The 19,833-nt window shown below is 43.3% G+C and overlaps 1 protein-coding gene across 1 annotated transcript in view; it reads left to right on the forward strand.

The window, feature by feature from the left end:
- Positions 1-13,559: 13,559 nt before the first annotated feature.
- ARHGEF26 (Rho guanine nucleotide exchange factor 26) overlaps positions 13,560-19,833 on the forward strand; it is a 111,735-nt gene continuing 105,461 nt past the window's right edge. The window contains exons 1-2 of the mRNA XM_084769119.1: positions 13,560-15,354; positions 16,193-16,232. Coding sequence (XP_084625245.1) covers positions 14,278-15,354; positions 16,193-16,232 — 1,117 coding nt within the window. The 5' untranslated portion in view covers positions 13,560-14,277. The remainder of the gene's footprint in view (positions 15,355-16,192; positions 16,233-19,833) is intronic.

Below are 19,833 nucleotides of genomic sequence, written 5' to 3' on the forward strand. Positions count from 1 at the left end.
ACAGAGAAACTCTGTCTCGAAAAACAAAACAAAACAAAACAAACAAAAAAACTGGACACAGAATTCAGGGAGATCAATAACGTTTAACACAATGTGACTGTACCATCAGCACATGTGATTTTAATTTGTGATCTCTCATGACTAATGAGATTGAACACTATGGACATGGACATGTTTTAGAGCCATTAGAATTTACTTCCATGTGCATGTGTTCTGTTGTCTTCCCAAGAGTTTGTCACGGTGTCTCCATGATTGGACCATGTTCTTTGTATGTCTAGACACTAGTCCTTTGCCATTTATATTCATACAAAACATTTCCTCCCATTCTTTTGCTTGTTTGTCCATTCTCTTTGGTGTTAGTTTTTTAGAAAGCATATCTATAATGGAATTTTTATTCTTCAGTTAATATATGACTTCTTTTATATTAAGAGGCAGAGAAATTGGTTTTTAGATGGAAGGGATGCATTATTATTCATTCTATAGTGTATGTCTACATAATGCTTGAATTTTAGTATGACTGTATGAGTTAAGACTTTAATGCCTAGAGATCCTTGGTAAACAAAGCATCAAGGATGTTTTTTATTGCTGTTTCTAATAAATGCTCAATAATGCCTTTTATTTCACGTATGTTTTTATTTCTTTAAGAAGGTATCCTTCCATTCTTATTTATTTAGTTTGTTAGTTAGTTATTATGTATAGTGTTCTGCCTGTATGTACACCTGCAGTCCAGAAGAAGGCATCAGATCTCATTATAGATGGTTATGAGCCACCCTGTGATTGCTGGGAATTGAACTCAGGACCTTTGGAAGAGCAATCAGCACTCTTTACCTTCAGCCCCCTTACACATATTTTTAAATTACATACTTCTGTGACTCTTATTTTAGTTTTTGGAATGTCTGGATATTAGAACAAAAAAAGAAAACGACAACTTGGCACAGAAATCAGAGGATGCACAGAAGGATCTTCTGAATGTTGTTATTGATTTGCCACTGATTAAAGCACACATTTTCCAGAAAGTTTGCTTACTGTTAGATCCAGGCATCTCTAGCAGATGCACGTAGTACACAGCTATGAAGAAATTTACATTAAAGTGTATTATCATAATTACTTGTTTTAAAACAAAGATGTCCATAGATTAAACTTGAATCATATTCTGGGCTGAATTTTCTATGCATTGCCATTATATTTAAAGTCTCCTTTAAATATGTTACCCACATGCACACCCAGTAAAATGAATCATAAACAAGTACACAGACTTTGTGCCACAAACACTTCTTGCTCTTCTCCCGACCTGCCCCTTTAATCTACCTCTGCCAGCTACCTACATCCTTCAGAGATTGTGTGTCTATTTAGTGCTTAAGGAGTTTGTACTACCAGATTCGGTTAGCCGAGAATGGCTTTGGATCATGATGAGAATGGCAAACTGAGAATAAAATGATAGCTTTTCCCAAGTCCAGAGCCGGGCCAGCGACAGCTGCAAGGGAAGGACCTTCACTAAGTCTCCAAGCAGGATACCCCATAGCAACACAGGAAAGTGAGGGTTGGTGGGGTGCTTATGTGGCCGTGCCATCCAACTGACCAATGACAGGCTGTACTTCTCCCACCTTAGCCAAGCTTTCAGAGTGAAGCTTTATGTAGCGGGCACAACATCTCAGCTTCCTCCTCCTCCCTCTTCAAAAGTAAAGTAACTGCTGATTCCTTGTGACTTCCACTCCTGCCTAGATTTCTGAGCAAATCTCTCTTGGCTTATCGCACACCATTTCACTTTGAAGGGTACCAATGTCGTTGCGTGCTCACCACCTCTCTTTTCCTGTCCTTTCCTCAGTTTGGCTTCCCGAGTGCTAACCCTGGAGTGATTTCTTGTCCTTAGCTGTGAGCTTCTGCAGTTCCCATACTCATGGCCTCATGCTCCAGGCTCCTTTACAGGCTCAGCGGCCAGTGTTCTGAGACAGGTGTCTTAAGCCTTGTGGCCCTAGAGTAATTAAATATTTCTTTCTCTCTTTTTTCTTTTCTTTTCTTTTCTCTTTCTTTCTTTCTTTCTTTCTTTTTTTCTTTGTCTTCTTTCTTTCTGGTTTTTCGAGTCCGGGTTTCTCTGTGTAGTAGGCCTCGAACTCACAGAGATCCATCTGCCTCTGCCTCCCAAGTGCTGGGATTAAAGGTATGCACCACCACCACCAGGCTGTGATACAGCTTTTAGAAATGTCCTTACACACTTAACCATAAAAGTCTCTCTGAAATAGGATTCCCAGGTCTAATGAATAGGAATACAGTATCCCTAGTTAAGTTTGAATTTCATGTAACCAGTGTGCGTGATTTTTAGTGTAGTACATCTGATGCAACCTTTCATCTCTATTTTATCTGCCAACCTTATTCCAAAACCAGTTTATCAGTTAAATTAAACAGTCCCCTTAGTCTGTCTTTGCCTTGAAAACAAAGTTCCAATCCTTTAACGGCTTTGGTCTATACAACAGCCCATCAGTTTCAAAACTGGCCATTTTGAGTTGTCTTGAGTCAGTGCAGGAAGCATTTCAAAGTGGTTGCTAGGTGGCAGATCTCCAGCTGAGAAAGCATTTTTCAAACTTGATTGTCGCTGCTGGGCAAGAGTAGCTTGGTTAGTGAGCCTGGATGTGTATGGCATAGAAAAGCTTTACTCCGGTACTTTTTTTTTTTCACCCTTAATTAATAATCGATGGCAAAGCAGAGCTTGAAAAGTATGTCTGAAAAGCTTTTCTTTTGTATCAAATGCCTGAATGCCTAGGTAAACACAGAACTAAATACTCACAGGGCTCAGTTCATCTCAACTACTCTTTCTCCTGCTGAATTTCTGAGATATGTAAGAGTGGATGTCTTCCAAGCAAATCTGGGCAGGAGAAAACTTGAAAACACCGACCAGTCTTAAGTATCTCCGCATGACTCTTGGTATAACTTTACTTGAAAAAAACTGGAATGCACACGTAGAGTTCGGTTTATCTTGAGTTCTTTTGCAAATAGAACTCTTCACACAAAGGAACAGTGTGGCCTATTCAGGTACACCTTCGTTCAAATTACTTATCAAAGTTCAAGCAACAAGAGTGGTGACTCTGCAGGCTGCTTCATTAAACCGGAGAAAGCTTAGAAGGCAAGAAATCTCAGAAAATGAAGTGAATGAACACGGGGAAATAATCACCAAAGGAAAAATGCTGTTGATGATAAATGACATTCATAAGGAAACGTCCACAGAAGGGACCAGACCTGCTTAGAGGATATTTGTGTGTAATTTCATCATCATGACTCTATGTTAAGTATATCAACATTACACCAACCCCAGGTTGTGTTCAATAAATCATTCAGGTTTTGTCATTTAATAAATAAATAAATAAATAAATAAATAAATAAATAATACTTTACCTTCCCTGATACCCTGGGCATAGAAGAAATAAAGCAATAAATCATGGGAAAGAGGAAACCTGAAGGAACTTCACATTTTTTTCCCTTAATGTATCATATTGTTGTGACTGCTAAGATAACCAGACTCATAGACTGAAGAGATACTGGATATTCCATCACGAGACAGTTATTATTGAACTATCTGGACCACAGACTGCAAGCCAATTTAATACATTCCATAGATACATATGCATATCCCATTTATATGAATTCTACCAGTTCTGTTCTGTTTAGAGAGCTCTGACTAATGTAGCGGGTGTTGGTTTGTGCTTCAAATATGTGGGGATCTATGTGCTTCCTGCATCTGCCGTAAGCCTGTAACATAGAGCAAATTGCTTCTAGCGGATGCCTCTAAAGGGCCACAGAAGAAACTGCAGGCAAATGAGCAAGGTTTGGCTATTATTGGTTTTGTTTTGTGATGGATGAATACAGAGCCCTAAATGGAACATCTACATCAGTCCTTCCAAGACCCAGGGGCAAGGCAGAAGAGGTATAAGAGACAGAAGAAGTGCGTCACACATTATTAATAGTTTTCTTCAAAGTAAATCTTTTCCCTTACACTTATGAGCTCAAAACATCTATAATTACCTACACAAGACCTGTAGAGCCTGGGCTTTTCAGCATTTTCTCATGGAGGGGAGAGAAGCTCATAAGACTGTGCCACTTTCTGAGGATTTGTATGCAGTTATCCATTGCTTGGGGAGGGAAAGACACTTTCTTCAGTTGTATAACCACTGGTAACTTGCCTATAGAGCTGTAGATAGCCCTTCACCCAGGCAACCATAATTAAACCCATTGAGTCACCCCTAAAGAAGACCTGACAGTAGAAGGGGAACTAGCTGGAAGAGGGAGGGTATCTGTGGAAATGGGAGGGAGACAAGCGAAGGTAATGGGGACTTGATATCACTAAAATACATTACACACATGTGTGCATGAAAAGACCATAACCAAACCCATTAAGTATAATTAATGCCCACTGATAAAGTGTTTAAGTAAGTAAAACAAAGCTACAAGAGCATAATTATTTAAAGAGATGATGGTTCAGATGGGTGGTGGTGGCGCATGCCTTTAATCGCAGCATTTGGGAGGCAGAGGCAGGCGGATGACTGTGAGTTCGAGGCCAGCCTGGTCTATAAAGCAAGTCCGGGATAGTCAAGGCTACACAGAGAAAACCAGTCTTGAAAAAAAGCAAAAATAAATAAATAAATAAAGGAAAAGAGGGGGGGGAGAGAGAGAGAGAGAGAGAGAGAGAGAGAGAGAGAGAGAGAGAGAGAAACATGATGGTCCTCTTCATCTAGGCTGTGTGAAAAGAAGCCTTTAAAATGCTTATCTTGTCCTTGAAATTGAAAAACAACTCACAAGCCTGACTGGGGCTGCTAGCTAGACACATGAACTTCAAGGTTTCTTTGAGAACTTATTCACTGAATAAATTAAGAGCTTCTCTCCAAAATAAAAAGGCACTGGAGTTCTTTCATGTCAAATGCCATTCATCTTCACCCTGGTTGTGGGCGATCGAACTGGATGTTTCAACTTCCAGACACAGGGAATAAAGGAGAAACCCAGCCCTGCTGATCAGACCTGCGAGTTTCTCTCGATGTGGCCACCAAGAGTCCTGGGGCTGTTTTTATGAATTCTAGCCTTTTCTATTCGTAATCTAACACCCTCAACACACACACACACACACACACACACACACACACACACACACACACTTGGAGTTAGAAACAACAGATTTTATTACAATTGTTTCCTGTTCAAAATACAGGAGAAAGTTAACTAGAAATTCATCTTTGTGCAATGACCTGGCCAGTTTCTCCCATGTCTTCTCCCATCTGGCATATTTTGCTCATAATTTCCTCCAGTCCATGGATCAAATTATTCTTATGTGTACCAGTACTCCACAGAAAGTGCTGGAGAAGAAAGACAATTTCAACTGAAGACACAATGGACTTCAATGTTAAATGTCTGTCCTTCACACAATTGGGAAGTAGCAAACACTTCCTACTTCCTGGCATCCAGCCACGTGGGCCATGTCGTGAGACTGCATTCCCCTCCAACCTCTACCCTACATCCTTCCTCTCTTATTGTGAAAATTCCTGCTAGGTAGTGGTGATGCACACCTTTAATACCAGCAGAGGCAGGTAGATCTCAATGAATTGAAGGCCAGCCTGATCTATAGAGTAGATTCTAGGACAGCCAAAGCTACACAGAGAAACCCTGTCTTGAAAAAAACCAATAAAATAAATAAGAAAATATATAAATACAGAAATATTTTCTACCTGCAGTTAAAAGCCTGTTCTATATACTGACTGCTTTGTCTATCAGGCCTGCAAGCTGGGTTTTATGCCCATGAAAGCAAAGTCCTTCCAGTTCAAGAGTTTTAAATGGAAAGCATTGTTAGAGTTATGAGCCATCATGGCTGGTCTTTCCTGGTGCACTAGGGCAGGGAAGGACCATGAATCCATAATCCATTTTACTTAATTTGTTTTCTTTTAATTTTGTGTTATATTTATTTATTAACATGTGAATGTGTGTGTGTGTGTGTGTGTGTGTGTGTGTGTGTGTGTGTGTATTTGTATATAGAAGTCAGAGGACAATTGTGTGGGAATCTATTTTCTCTTCTTTTACTTCTGCATCCCTGGCATTGAATTTAGGCTGCTAGGCTTGGTGGCAGACACCTTTACTGGCTGATCCATTTTGCCAGCCCTGTTTTTTGTTCTTTTGAGATAAGGTCTCCTAAGCTAGCCTTGAACTCACAGCAGTGCTTCTGTCTCAGCCTCCCAAATGCTGTGATTACAAGCATGAGCCACCTTACCCAGCTTCACCACTTATATTCTTTAAAAATCTCTGCTAATCTAACAAATGAAAAATGATGGTCTTGTTAATTTCTGTTTTTACTGTTCTGGTTTGGTATATTTTATGTCTCAACAAGTAGTCTTTTGTAGCTTCTTTAAAATGCTTTTTTTTTCCCACCTCAACCTGCTTGCATTTCCTTGTTAGATAATTTCTCCTTGCTGATTAGTAAATGACGTAAACATGAGTGGCTTATCTTATTTTCATGTATATTTAAATATTTTCCATAATTTACATACAAGAGATATCTCTTAGATGTATGGACTTATGTGCTTTTAAAATATATTTTATTAATTTATTCATATTACATCTCAATTCTTATGGACTTGCATGTTTTAATGAATACACAAAGGCTAGGCTTTTAGATAGTCAAGTTTGTCAATCTGTTGCTTCTTTCATTTGGAGCCTGCTTTGGGATTAACGGCGTGAGCTACCACACCTGGCTAGGATTCATTCTTTAGGAAAAGAACAAAGCTTTAGCTCTCCAGAGTGCTGGTTGCTGTTCAGGTAAAAACCCAGGGCTTTTAGCAGCTGGCATCACCCACTGCACTCTGTTATATCCATAGCTAGGGAGGCTATCTCCCCACAACCCATTAATACAAACTCTCCACCTAGGAAATTTAGTGTTCAGTATTCAAGCTTGGGCGTATCCTAAAGTGAGCTAAGATCCAAGTCACTCACTTACCAAGAATAGGAGAAATAGTTTACAAAGGTTGTTTATTATTTCTATTTAGAGATGGATGCAGTTTTTTTTCATGAGTAACCTTAAGGACAGACTCCAAGGAGTTAATTAGTTTACTATATAGGAAGTATTATTTATGCCAAAAATAAAAAATAAAAAATTGCCCAAACAAAAACAGCAGTGAGTTTCACACTAACCTTACCCCGTTCTCCAAGGATTCCAGCATGTACTGGTGCTTAGGGGTAGCTCCTGGCCAGGCAACAGTGGGAGTGCATGAGAGAAAAGGCCCAAGCCACAGGAAGTTGAGAGAATCCTTTCTCCAAACACTCACTCAGCTCTTAATAGGATTACAGGGTGATTGATGAACTTAATTTAAAAGGGTAGGACAGGAATGCTGCTGTTACACGGATGGGTGGAGAGTGGTCTAGTTCCCTTCTTCTTCTTCTTCTTCTTCTTCTTCTTCTTCTTCTTCTTCTTCTTCTTCTTCTTCTTCTTCCTCTTCCTCCTCCTCCTTCTCTTCCTTCTGTTTTGATTTTTTTGTTTGTTTGTTTGTTTTGAGGCAGGGTTTCCCTGTGTGTGGTCCTGGCTGTCCTGGATCTCAGCCTGAACTTGAACTCAGAGATTCCCCCTTCCTCTGCCTCCCAAGTGCTCAGCTAAAAGACAAGCTTCACCACCACCTGGTTCTTTCTGTTTCTATGATTAAAAAAAAAATCACAACAAAAAGCAACTTAGGAGATGAAAGTTGATTTTGATTATACTTCCAGGTCACATCCATCATAGGGGAAAATCAGGGTAGGAGCTTGAAGCATAAACCATAAATGAATGTTACTTGTTGGCTTCCTCAAGCTAATTCTTCTCCAGTTTCCTTAATATGGCCAAAGACCACCTGGCAGGGAAGGGTACTGTGAACAGTACCTTATATCAGTTAGCAATCAAGACATGCCCTCACACCAACCCAATAAAAGCAATCATTCCATTGAGATTCCTTTTATTTATTTGTTTTTCTCCCATAGGTGATTTTGCATTGTGTAAATAGTTAATACCAAGTAGGTCAGTAGGAAACTGCAGAGTCTCTAACCATCTTCAGCTATAGTTGGAACCATTATCCCCTTAAAGCAGTCTGCCTCTCTGGCCTCTGCTGTGCTGAGCCCTCCTTGTATCTATACAGATTAGAGGCTACTGCCCTATTTGTGATGGTAGGACAAAAACCAGAACATCTGAAACCAAAATAAGCCCAAAAGAGAAATAATAGAAGCCAACTTAAAAGTCCTTCCTACTTCTTCCTCCTGTGACCAAACAAACAAAAAACAAAACAAACAAAACAAAACAAACTCCCAGAAGTTGTGATCTCAGTTCCCTCTCTGAAGATTGAAGGAACCATAGACCACTGCATTTCTTCCTCACTTCCATTCCATTTGTAAAATATTGATAGGAAATAAGCCAACCTCCCAATTAGAAACTCCTTATTCTGGCAGACGTGTATTAGAAGAATATGTTGAAAAAAAAATCAAGAGCAAAGAAAGATAACTCTAAATCATTTTAGTTCCTACTAAACTTTACCTTTAAGAAAGTTTCCATAATTTTTAGATTGAAAAACAACCTGTGATTAGGTGATAAGCATATATAAGAAAACTCTGAAAGGGTAGTCATACCCCCAAGGCCTAAGCTCTATGGCTTCCTTAGCTCTCCAGAGTACAGAACCCAAATCAGTCTACCTAGTCCAAATAGTTCCTCATGGAACAAGTAAGATACAGAACAGAAAGGACCAACTTCATCCTTGGTTTAGTCTTTGTGATTCTGCTTAGGACTAAGAGGAGGGCAGTGAGTGGAGTGTCTAAACAGAGGTGGGAAGACGGACCTGATGCAGGCAAAGTCAGGAGTTCAACAGCAAGCCGGCCAAGCAAGGAAAAATGCTTAGGCAGGATACTGCCTTATCAATACAAAAACCAGTTATTTCCCCATTCCAATCCAAATATAAGGAATAGCGACAATTTCTCCTGAGTCTTCTAGAGTGGTGGCAGGCAAGTGCTGCAGTTGGCAAGAGCTTGAGGCTATGCCAGAGAGACAGCTCTACCCTCTACTAGGGCACAGGATAAGGTAAGAAAAGCATTTTAAACAAAGCAGCACCCTTTTGCTAACCTCAGCTCCCCAACCCTACTTTCCTTCACAAACTCTTACTCAGGGAGTACTCTAGAGGGCAGCGTTTATATGTGGCTATTGCTTCCTAACCCCTATACTATCTGTTCTGTGGGCAGATTTTATCCAAAAACTAGGACAGCTCTTGTTGTCAGAAAAGAAAAGAAAAGAAGAGAAAAGAAAAGAAAAGGTCCAAAGGGGCTTACATGAAAACTCCTGTCCCTTATGTAGGGTGTGATGAGGCTATTCACACCACCAGAGCTCTGACTGCTCAGCTAAAGGGTGCTGCATCCAGCTAGATGAGGGGTGACCCAGGCCTGGTCCTTGCCACCTAGTATTAATACCTTCACCATACTGAAGACAGCAAGAAGAGCTCCCCTTCTGGTCCACTTTTCACTTAGCCTCCCCAAACAAGCTGCTTTTTCTAGTCTGACTGTGTCCCTGGCACAATGTTTAGCTCTGACTCATGGAGTCAAGAATAGGAATGGGGGAGGGGGGCACGCTAGAGAGATGGCTCAGAGGTTTAGAGCACTGGCTGCTATTCCAGAGGTCCTGAGTTCAATTCCCAGCAACCACATAGTGGCTCACAACCATCTATAATGAGATCTAGTGCCCTCTTCTGGCCTGCAGCCTCACATGCAGGCAGAGTACTGTATAAATAATTAATAAATCTTAAAAAAAGAAAAAAAGAAAAGAATAGGAAGGGACCATCCCACCAAACTTTTGTCTGTGGTATAATATATCTATTGTGGATTTTATACAAACCCACACACATGCACATGCATAGAGAGAAAGAGAGGGGGGGGAATATGATAATGTAGAGGTCTCTATTACCTTCCTAAGGATCATCACTGAATTGTACGCATCTCTGAACAATCAAGTTGTCCTTTGCCATGCCCTACCACTGGGCAGGAGGGAGAGAGCAAGGGCCTAAGGCTTGGTCTTGTCCACATATGCACTGTCATATGCACTGGCCTTCTGGACCCTTGGAAGATAGTTTAGATGGCTTCTTTTCCTGAGAGACCATACTAGAGAACCTCCCCCATCAACGTCAACTAAGAATTCTTTATTTTGTTTAACTTAAATTGATATTGTTAATAACCAGATGTCATGTCTGTTTGTTTGTTTTTTTGAGATAGGGTTTCTCTGTGTAGCTCTGGCTGTCCTGGCTTTGTAGCCCAGGTTGGCCTTGAACTAACAGTGATCTGCCTGCCTCTGCTTCCTGCATACTGGGATTACAGGCATGTGCCACCACAGAAAAGTCCAAACCCAGGACTTAGAAATCAGAAGGGCCATCCTGCCCACTCCTTATGACTGATGTCAGTGTTCAAACTGTGCAGGAAGCCCTTGACAGCACGCGGATGGAAACCTGAGAACAGAAGGATGTCATATATTGGACAGACAAATGCTTACGTGGGCCCTGAGGGCAGCACAGGGATCTGTGTATATCCGGGTATGCTTAGAGATCAACACCCATTGCAAGATACCCAGGTTATGCACTTCCTCCTGCCACGCCCAGCATTCCAGAGATAGCCCCAGGTCTACTTCAAAAAGGACTAGAATTCCTAAATTCTTCATTTGGAATTTTCAATGCTAGTATCTTCAACGGAATTGGGACTTTTTCTAACACATAAACACACACACACACACACACACACACACACACACACACACACACACAGAGAGAGAGAGAGAGAGAGAGAGAGAGAGAGAGAGAGAGAGAGAGAGAGAGAGAGAGAAGATATCTATGAATTACATTGAATAAAAAGTTCTGTGTTTTCCCCCCTTCGAGACATAGTTTCTCTGTGTAACAACCCTCCTGGCTGGCTGTCCTAGACTCACTTCATAGACCAGGCTGCCCTTGAACTCACAGAGATCCACCTGCCTGTGCCTCCCGAGTGATGGGATTAAAAGTGTGTGCCACCCACACGTGGCTAAATTCTGTGTTTTAATCAGAGAATAAGGAAGGTCACAGATTTGCAGTAACGTTAGTAATGGCTAGATAGGGAATCCCAGACACAGGTCTAACAACATGCTCTTAAAAAATGCTGTATTATTGGTGCTCTTTTGTGGGGGAAAAGCCACACGTATTAATAGCTGTGTGGTGTATAAAACTTCAGCCAATTAGGCTGCATGGTGTATAAAGCCAATTAGGTGGATCACTGGAGATCAAGGCCAGTCTGGCCTGCAAAGTGAGTCCAGGACAGCCAAGGCTACAGAGAGAAACCTTGTCTCAGAAAAAACAAAAACAACAAACAAACAAACAAACAAAAAACCCAAACTTCAGCCAATTTACTCTGCTTATATTTTACACTCTTTATATGTGCATGATATTAAATATTTGCCTAAGCTAATCTAAAAATATATTTTTAGTAAGTGTAAACAACTGAATCTGACTCTGCATTATGTCATATTTTAATTAGTAATTAGTTTGGCAACTGTCTTAGTTAAGGTTTCTTTTGCTGTGACAAAACACTATGACCAAAAAGCTAGTTGGGGAGGAAAAGGCGGATCTGGCTTACACTTCCATATCATTGTCCATTGTTGAAGGAAGTGAGGGCAGGGAAGGAGCTGGAGGCAGGAGCTGGTGCAGAGGCCACGGAGGGGTGCTGCATACTGGCTTGCTCCTCATGCCTTGCTCAGCCTGCCCTCATTTAGAACCTGGACCACCAGTCCCAGAACAGCCCCAGCCACAATGGGCTGGGTCCTCCCCCATCAATAACTAAGAAAATGCCTCACAGCTGGCTGACTCTTACAGGGGCATTTTCTCAATTAAGGTTCCTTCCATTCGGATAACTCCAGTTTGTGTGTCAAGTTGACATAAGGGCCGCCAACACAGCAACCAGTTGACTATATCTTAGATTTGGAAGTATATAATAACTTCAGTGGAGGCTAAAATATAGCGTGTGTTTTATTGAAACGACCTTTATTGAAAGAAGAGAGTCTGGTGTTCTGCTGTTGTTTTGGGGCTAGACTGTTGCTCAGGAAGGAGATAAACAGATTATGTGTCTTCTTCCTAAACACCAGTCACAACTTCACAACCAACATGATGTGCAGAGATGCCAGCTTCTCACATCATCACTTCCAGCCTCTTAATTTCGATCACAATTATACTCTGATCCGTATTAAACCTTCCACTTATCAAGTTCCACCCTTTCTGAAATTAAATTTACTACATGAAACTAATAGTATTGATATAAAAATTCCTATAAATGAACGTAGAATCTGCTTTATTCCATATGAACCTGTTGGTAAACTTCTTTTTAAAGAATTACTTATGTAAACATTTTGGTGCCATTTCTTCCAGTTCAAGAAAAGTTTTGCACATCAAAGTTTTTCTTAGTACATGTTATGCCTCATTGTAAGTATAGGAAAGTATAAAGAAACAAGATAAACATCACTCTTCCTTTCACAACCCAAAGCAGAAACAAGCATGGCTTTAAACAGTGGCTGCTCACACGAATGCTGAAAGCTTGGAGACTCCCTTGTGTCTCATGTCTTCCTAATAGAACCGAGTCTGTAGGTCTAGTCAACTGAAATCACCTGTCTTCTCAGACTGCCTCATTCTTCCTGCATTTCAGGAGTTTCACCAAGACATAGTCAACTTGGCAACCAACAGCTGAAAGAGGAAGATCACTGGCCCCAGTTCCTTTCTCTTATTCATGTACTCACTCAACAGATACCATTTACTGTGTGCATGGACCACAGCTTTCTTAAAGATCACAGTGCAAAGGCAGAATAGATTAAGCATTAATTCATAAACACACAAGCATACACAGATTTACAGATTTTGATTAGTGTGGAAAGAAAGAGATCAGATGTTTTGGGGAAGTAAACAACAGAGCGTTCCAATTCAGGATGCTTTGTGATGGATGGATGGACAAGCCAGAGGGCCAAGACGTGAAAGCGAAGGCTCCGAAGCTGTGGACTTGAGTTGGCTAACAACAGCTTGTAGGAAAACACTAGGCTATAGCACTAGGCCCACCTCTAACCAGCCTCTTAATCGCTAATAAAGATTTGGAATTTACTCCCTGTGTGCTGTTTTATTCTGCACACGGACTTTCAATTTATGTTATAAACAATTACACACTAATAAGTATTTTGTATTTTGTTTACTTTTACCGTGTAACTACAAACACGTACGTACAGGGTCCAAAGATTATGAAATGAGGAGTTGCGTCCCACTTGGCCTCCCAGCCAGTTTTCCTCTGAGTGCACAGAAGCAAATCCGTCTACAGACCGCGCAATATTTTTAAGTAGGGAAATGAGACCCTTGAGTGAGGTTCCGTTTGAAGACCACAAGTGGCACAGTGAAGTAGCACACTACCAGGTTCCGGGCTAGGGGGACCATAAAGTACACCTAGGCACTACTCTCCCGATCGTTCCCACGCTGTGCTCAGAGCCGCGACCGCGCCCTCAGCTGGCCCCTCCGGGCGCCGCCTGCGCTCCTGCATTCCGGTACTGGAGTTTGGCACCCGGCTCAGGTGTGCACGTCCTGTTGGCAAAGTGACCGGAGCGCACTCAGGCCAGGCGGGGGCGGGAACTCCAACGTTCTTCTGGAGAAGCTTCCCCAGTACTGGGGCGGGGCCAAGGGAGGCGGGGCCTAGTGTGGGGGCGTGGCCAGCGCCTGGGCCGCCGCTGCGCTGTGCAGAGCTGTTCCCCCAGCGCTTTGGTGAGGACCCAGGCCACCCACGGGGCGGGGAGCGCTCTTTGGTCTGCCCTCTGGACGCCTGGAAGGGTGAGCACGCTGGAGGCCGTGCAGCCCGGGGGCCCGGTAGACTGGCGCGCAGCGGGCTGCTAGATGGAGACGCGGGGGAGCGTCGGGCGGCGAGCTGTCCCAGCCAACTGAACTCTTTCCAAGTGTCCTGCGGGTCGGCTACCCGCCGCGAGTAGGTGGCGAGCTCTCTAGGTGCCGGCGGGCTTTGGGCGCGGGAAGGACGCAAAGGATTCGGCTGCAGCTCGGATCTTTACCCACGGTCGCGCAGCGTGGCGGGCGGTGCTGTGCCCGAGAAAGGGCGGGTAAGTGCGGCTCTGCCTAGTTCCGCGCGACGCCCGTGTGACTGCCGGGCTGGAAGCCGGCTTGGCTCTTAGAGGAGACCAGTTGTCCCGAGGCAAAGTTTCTTCCTCCTTGGCAACCTGAGCAGCTCTCCTCTTCTCGGGGCCGGCCCAAAGGCCCCGCTATGGACGGCGAAAGCGAGGTGGATTTTTCCAGCAACGGCGTTACCCCTTTGTGGCGGAGACGGTCCACCCCTCCGCTCCAGCTGCTCGGCCGGAGCAAGCCGCGGCCCCAGTCCTACCAGAGCCCCAGCGGGCTCCTGATCACCGACTTTCCGGTGGAGGAATTGGCTGCTCTGCCTGCTCCGCAGACTCCGGCCCGCGTGCCCGCCTGCCCGGATGGCAGAACCGTGTCCAGGAGCCCCCAGCTTCTATGCGCGCATCGGAGGCCAGTAACCAATAGTCGCACAGTGTCCCCGGACTACAGAGCTGCTTCTCCTCGACTCCGACGGCCCAAGTCACCCCTGGTTTCTCAAGCGGCGTCGGGCAGCTCCCTCAAGTCCCCTGCTAATGGCACTGTGTCTTCGCCCCCTGAGCTTTTGTCGCGGGTCTCCCGGACTCCAAACACTCCTGCCTCTTGCGACCCCGAGGAGGACCTCACCGGGGTGACTGCCAGTAAGCTACCGTCGCCCATTGCCAATGGTCTTGCCGCTAAAATCAACTCACTTGGCTCAGCATCACAAACTGGTCACCCGGCTAGGGACTTGGAGCCTCGCCCCTCTAGACTCTCTCCTACTCCCCAGCCCAGGTCTTCTGAACAAAAACTGCCGCTCCAAAGGCTGCCCTCCCAAGGCAACGAGCTCCCAAACCCTTCTGTGGTTTTGAGTACCAACAGCCCTGCGGCCCTCAAGATGGGAAAGCAGCAGATTATCCCGAAAAGCCTCGCCTCGGAAATTAAGCTGAGTAAATCCAACAGTCAGAATGCGGAGCCCCACAAGAGGCTTCTCAAAGTGCGCAGCATGGTGGAGGGACTGGCAGCACCCCTGGGCCATGAAGGAGAGGAAGGGGAAGTCGATAACGACATGGACAGCCCGGGGTCCCTTCGGCGAGGCTTGAGGTCCACCTCTTACCGAAGGGCAGTGGTCAGCGGCTTTGATTTTGACAGCCCCACCAGCTCAAAGAAAAAGAACAGAATGTCCCAGCCTGTTCTGAAGGCGGTAATGGAAGACAAGGAAAAGTTCTCTAGCCTGGGAAGGATCAAGGTAGGACTGGGCAGGCGCACATGCCATTCATTACATCCAAAGTATTGGGAACAAGTTTTGAATGCTCATGGCACATTTGATAATATCAGCTACCCAAATCATGGAACAGTTTATTTTAGTTCCTATGCCCCATGTTCGTGTTTTATTATTATTAACCTTTGAGTGTAAACTAAGAGCTTAGAATTTGAGTGAGGGTGTGAGGTATTGTATCCTGATAGCTGCTGCACTTACTAAATATTTTTTTCACCTAATATCTTTCACCTAAAGGTAAAGGGACAACCAGAGTAGGATGTTTTGGGGTATGTGCCACCTTCTTAGAAACAAGACACAGCTAAGCAATAGGGCAAAGATTGCCTTTGGCAGTCACATTTATTTATTTATTTTTCTTGATTAATCAGACAACTGGAACCAGTCTATATAAATGTCGCGTATATAATACAGAAGCAAGCCTGCTTTACTTTGGAAACACAGTCTTAAAGAAAAGGCATTACATTTTATGTACAACCCCTCCCCCACACCTCAGCTGTCCAGGGTAGCAAAGTTCAGTTAAACAGTGAGAGTGAATCTCACAGTGAAATGAACGGACTGCTGGTCACCTGAGGATTCTTACTCTAGTTTAACGGGATGTGGGGACACTGTACATTTTATTTTAGTGAATCTCCATGGGGAGGGGCGGTCTCCGCCTTGTGCTTTTGGAAATCTGAGGAATACAACAGCAACAACAAAAAAGGGATGTAACTTACAATAGCTATATTTTCTACTTGGCTCATTCATACGTACTTTGCTTCTCTCTCTCTCTCTCTCCCCCCCCCCCCCATTTCCCTTTGTCATCTCTTAGAAAAAAATGCTGAAAGGACAAGGAACATTTGATGGGGAAGGTAAGCATTTAAATTTCCAAATTGTCATTGCAGCTTCAATATGGTATGTCAATTATACGTTGAAACCTTTGGCGGTAACAAAAACACTTGAGATGGAAAAACACAAATGCCCAACTTTGTCTGGGATTATACAGTACAAAGCTGTGTTCACTAAGCTAAATGTTTTTGTGCATAGGGGCATTTTTATAAGCTGGTAATTTATTAAGTTTACATCTTGGGAGCTTTCATTCTTCTTTTGCCTGACTCCACCCCGACCTGCCCCAAAACATGGGAGTCAGAGCCAGCTCTGGCTCCTTAGTCAGGGATGGTGAAACCAACACTTGGATCTTACGTGCTATTTCCTTAGGCCACATTTTTCTTTCTTAATACTTTTTTCACCATATTTCCAATATTTGATTTTCATTTCTGACTTCCTGTTTACCTACTAAGCTTCACCTTTGGGGAAATGCTGCTTTTCTGGTGTGAAAATAAAAAGCCCACAATTTTAAGACTCTAACCTGTATATTATTTGTTGTTAAGGATTTCACAAACCAAAGTGGCCTCTGCCAGGTGTTCACATGCTAATCAGATTAGTGGACTCTGTAAACAGAAGGGTCAAGTGGCCAACTGGAGGGACGTGAAGGCAGAAGCCCCAGCTGCAGCCTGGCTCCTGGGGACAGGGAGTGGACCTACTTTCTGTCATGCTTTGAAATGCTGAGAGCTCCCATCCTTTAGTGAATGATGAAGGAAAGTATGCCTTTCCACCAAAAAAGCTAATGAAAAACTATGCAGATTTAAAATCCATAATTCAGGGGATTGTAAAATAGTTCCTGCATAACCACAGTTGAGTAATGTATCAAGTCACTAATTGTAGAAAACCCAGATACGGGATTTTACTAGTTGGGATAAATTCAGCTCCTTGATTTTTATAAGTGGAGAAGAGTTTTAGTAATGGGTAACAGCCCCCCACCTGCCAACCAGTGACACCTTTGGCAAAACAAGCTGAGAGACTTAGGGCTGCACTTCAGGTCTTTTGCTGTTTCCTGAGCCATCCTATGAATGTGAAGTCAACAACCCTCCTATTTACATTTCCTTCAGAGCAGTGGTTCTCAACTTCCCTCATGCTGTGACCCCTAAATACAGTTCCTCATGTTGTGGTGACCCCCCTCCCCTCAACCGTGAAATTGTTTTTGTTGGTATATCATAACCGTAATTTTGCTACTGTTATGAATTGTCATGTAAATATCTGATAGGCAGGGTATCTGGTAAAAAAAAGATCATCCGCCCCTGAAGGGCTTGCGACCCACAGGTTGAGAGCCTCTGCTCCAGAGGTTGGTTTTTGCTTCTTAGAATTTGAGTTTCCTTCAGTTTGTGCCTTAAAGGGTTGAACATTTCTAGTGTTTTAGGGTCAGAACAAACAGTTGTGTGATCTCTCCTAGCAAGAGCTGTTTCTCAGTATCTTCTCTGTTCTTATACATGATGGCGTAGCCACCCATTTTTTTTGCACATATGTAAGTGAAGAGGGCAAAATACGTAACGGTTAGTGGCGTGCGAGAGTGCACCTCTGGAGGCAGTGTTATCCAGCTGTGAGAACTGGTCCCAGGTTCTTGATGCTTCTGATCATCAGTTGAGTGACAGGGGTGCAGGAAGTGTGCGTCAGCTAGCCTTGTCGCGTGTGTGAAATGAGAGCTAGCTCACGCAGCCCATTCTTCGTGAGGATGACTGAGAAAATATTAATGATGTTATACAGATGCTCCGTAACCGAGTTTCACTTACTTATGTTCATATGTAGAACAATCACAGAATAGGAAAGACTTGTGTACACACTAATGCTACTGTAGACACAGTATACCCAGAGATATCTGTGATTGCCTAGAGAAAAACAAACGAACAAACAGATGTGGGAAGGCCCAAGTCCTTTCCCAAACTCGGAATCTTCCCCGTTACTCCTGAATCTCTTCTGATGTTCCTATCTTCTGCTTTCTGTCTGTGCAGTTGGAAGGTTTTGAAAGCTGATCTGATTTCTCTCTACTTGCACACCCTGTCTGTCACCAGTCCACTCAAAGTGGCACAGCTCAGGTCTCTCTTCCTGTTCATTGATTGATTGATGACTCCATTGGCATCCTAATTAGTTCCCTGAGTAGCCTGTGTTTGCCAAGCCCATTGAAACAAATCTGTTTCTGGTGAGTTCCCTTGCATTAAGGGTAAAATACAATCACTAAAATGTGAAAGAAATTGAATCCTTTAGAACTTGGAATAAAATCTAATATTTTAACATGGGTTATTTAGATTTGGCCTGTGTGGCTCATCTCTGTTTGACTACTGCACATACCGCCATACAACGGAGCCGTTCGTTAGTGCTTCGAAGGATTATATTTCCTCTTGCCTCAGAGTTTGTCCATCTGCCTTTTCCTTGAGCTCTGCTGCTTCTCTACATCCAGAGCTCGAATTCTCCTCATTGGTGCCTCTCTGACCCCCAGGCTGTATCATAACGCAGGTAGTCCTGTGAGAGAGTCTGTATATACATAACTTCTCTTTTGTCAGTGTGTATTTATGTAAGATCATGTGACCTCAACCCTTCAATAACTTGTAATCCCAGTTGGAGTGAAAATCAGGGTCCTTTCAGGGGCACAACAAGATCTGCCCTGTCCTCACTCTCACCTCTAATCTTGGATGATTTGGGCCCCGTCTTGGTATTCCTGCCACATTGGCCTTGCTGCACCTTGTTCTTACACATTAGGTAGACTCCTGCCCCAAGGCATGTGTACTTGTGGGTCACTCTCATGAAATATTCTTTCCTGGGATGGGAGATGGCTCAGCCAAGAAAGTGCTTGGAGCACAAGTATGGGGACTTGAGTATCCAAACCTCCATAAAGCCAGATGTGGTAGAGCACATCAAGTGATCCTGTGGTGAGCTGGTGTATGCAACTGTGAACAAGAGTCTGTCTCAAGCATAGTGGAAAGCAAAGAGTGACATCAGAAGTTGTCTTCTGACTTCTCAGGCATACTGTTATATGACTGTCTGTCAGTCTGTCTGTCTGTCTGTCTGTCTGTCTGTCTGTCTGTCTCTCTCTCTCTCTCTCTCTCTCTCTCTCTCTCTCTCTCACACACACACACACACACACACACACACCTCTTTCCCTAGCTCTACAGATGGCTCGCCTTCTTACCTCTTATGTCTGGCTGCCTTCATTGTCATTTCTATGAGGCCTTCCTAAACCACTCTACTTAAAATAAACTTACTTTCTTCCCAGAATTTCCTGCCCCTTTCCATCATGTGTTTTTCTCCATGACAACATAGCCAAGTTCAAAATACTATGAGAGTTGATTGTTTATTTCAGTTTTCTTTCATTTTCATGTCAGCTTCTTCATGAGCATTGAGACTTCTTATCTTTTTGTCCATTGTATTCCTAGTTGCTTAGCAGTTGCTGGCATCTAGTGGACTTTTCCAAATGTCAGTTGGATGAATAAATGCATGAGTATGAAATTCACTTCTTTTTTAGTAACTTTTTGGTTCATGAGGGGATGAAAGAAGTATCTTTCCCCTTTATTATTAGAAAATAAGATATAATAGATGTAATGCTTCCTAAAATGGGTAAGTGAATGGACAGTGACAGACACT

Source organism: Acomys minous, assembly GCF_964271855.1.
Source record: "Acomys minous genome assembly, chromosome: 19".
NCBI lineage: Eukaryota > Metazoa > Chordata > Mammalia > Rodentia > Muridae > Acomys > Acomys minous.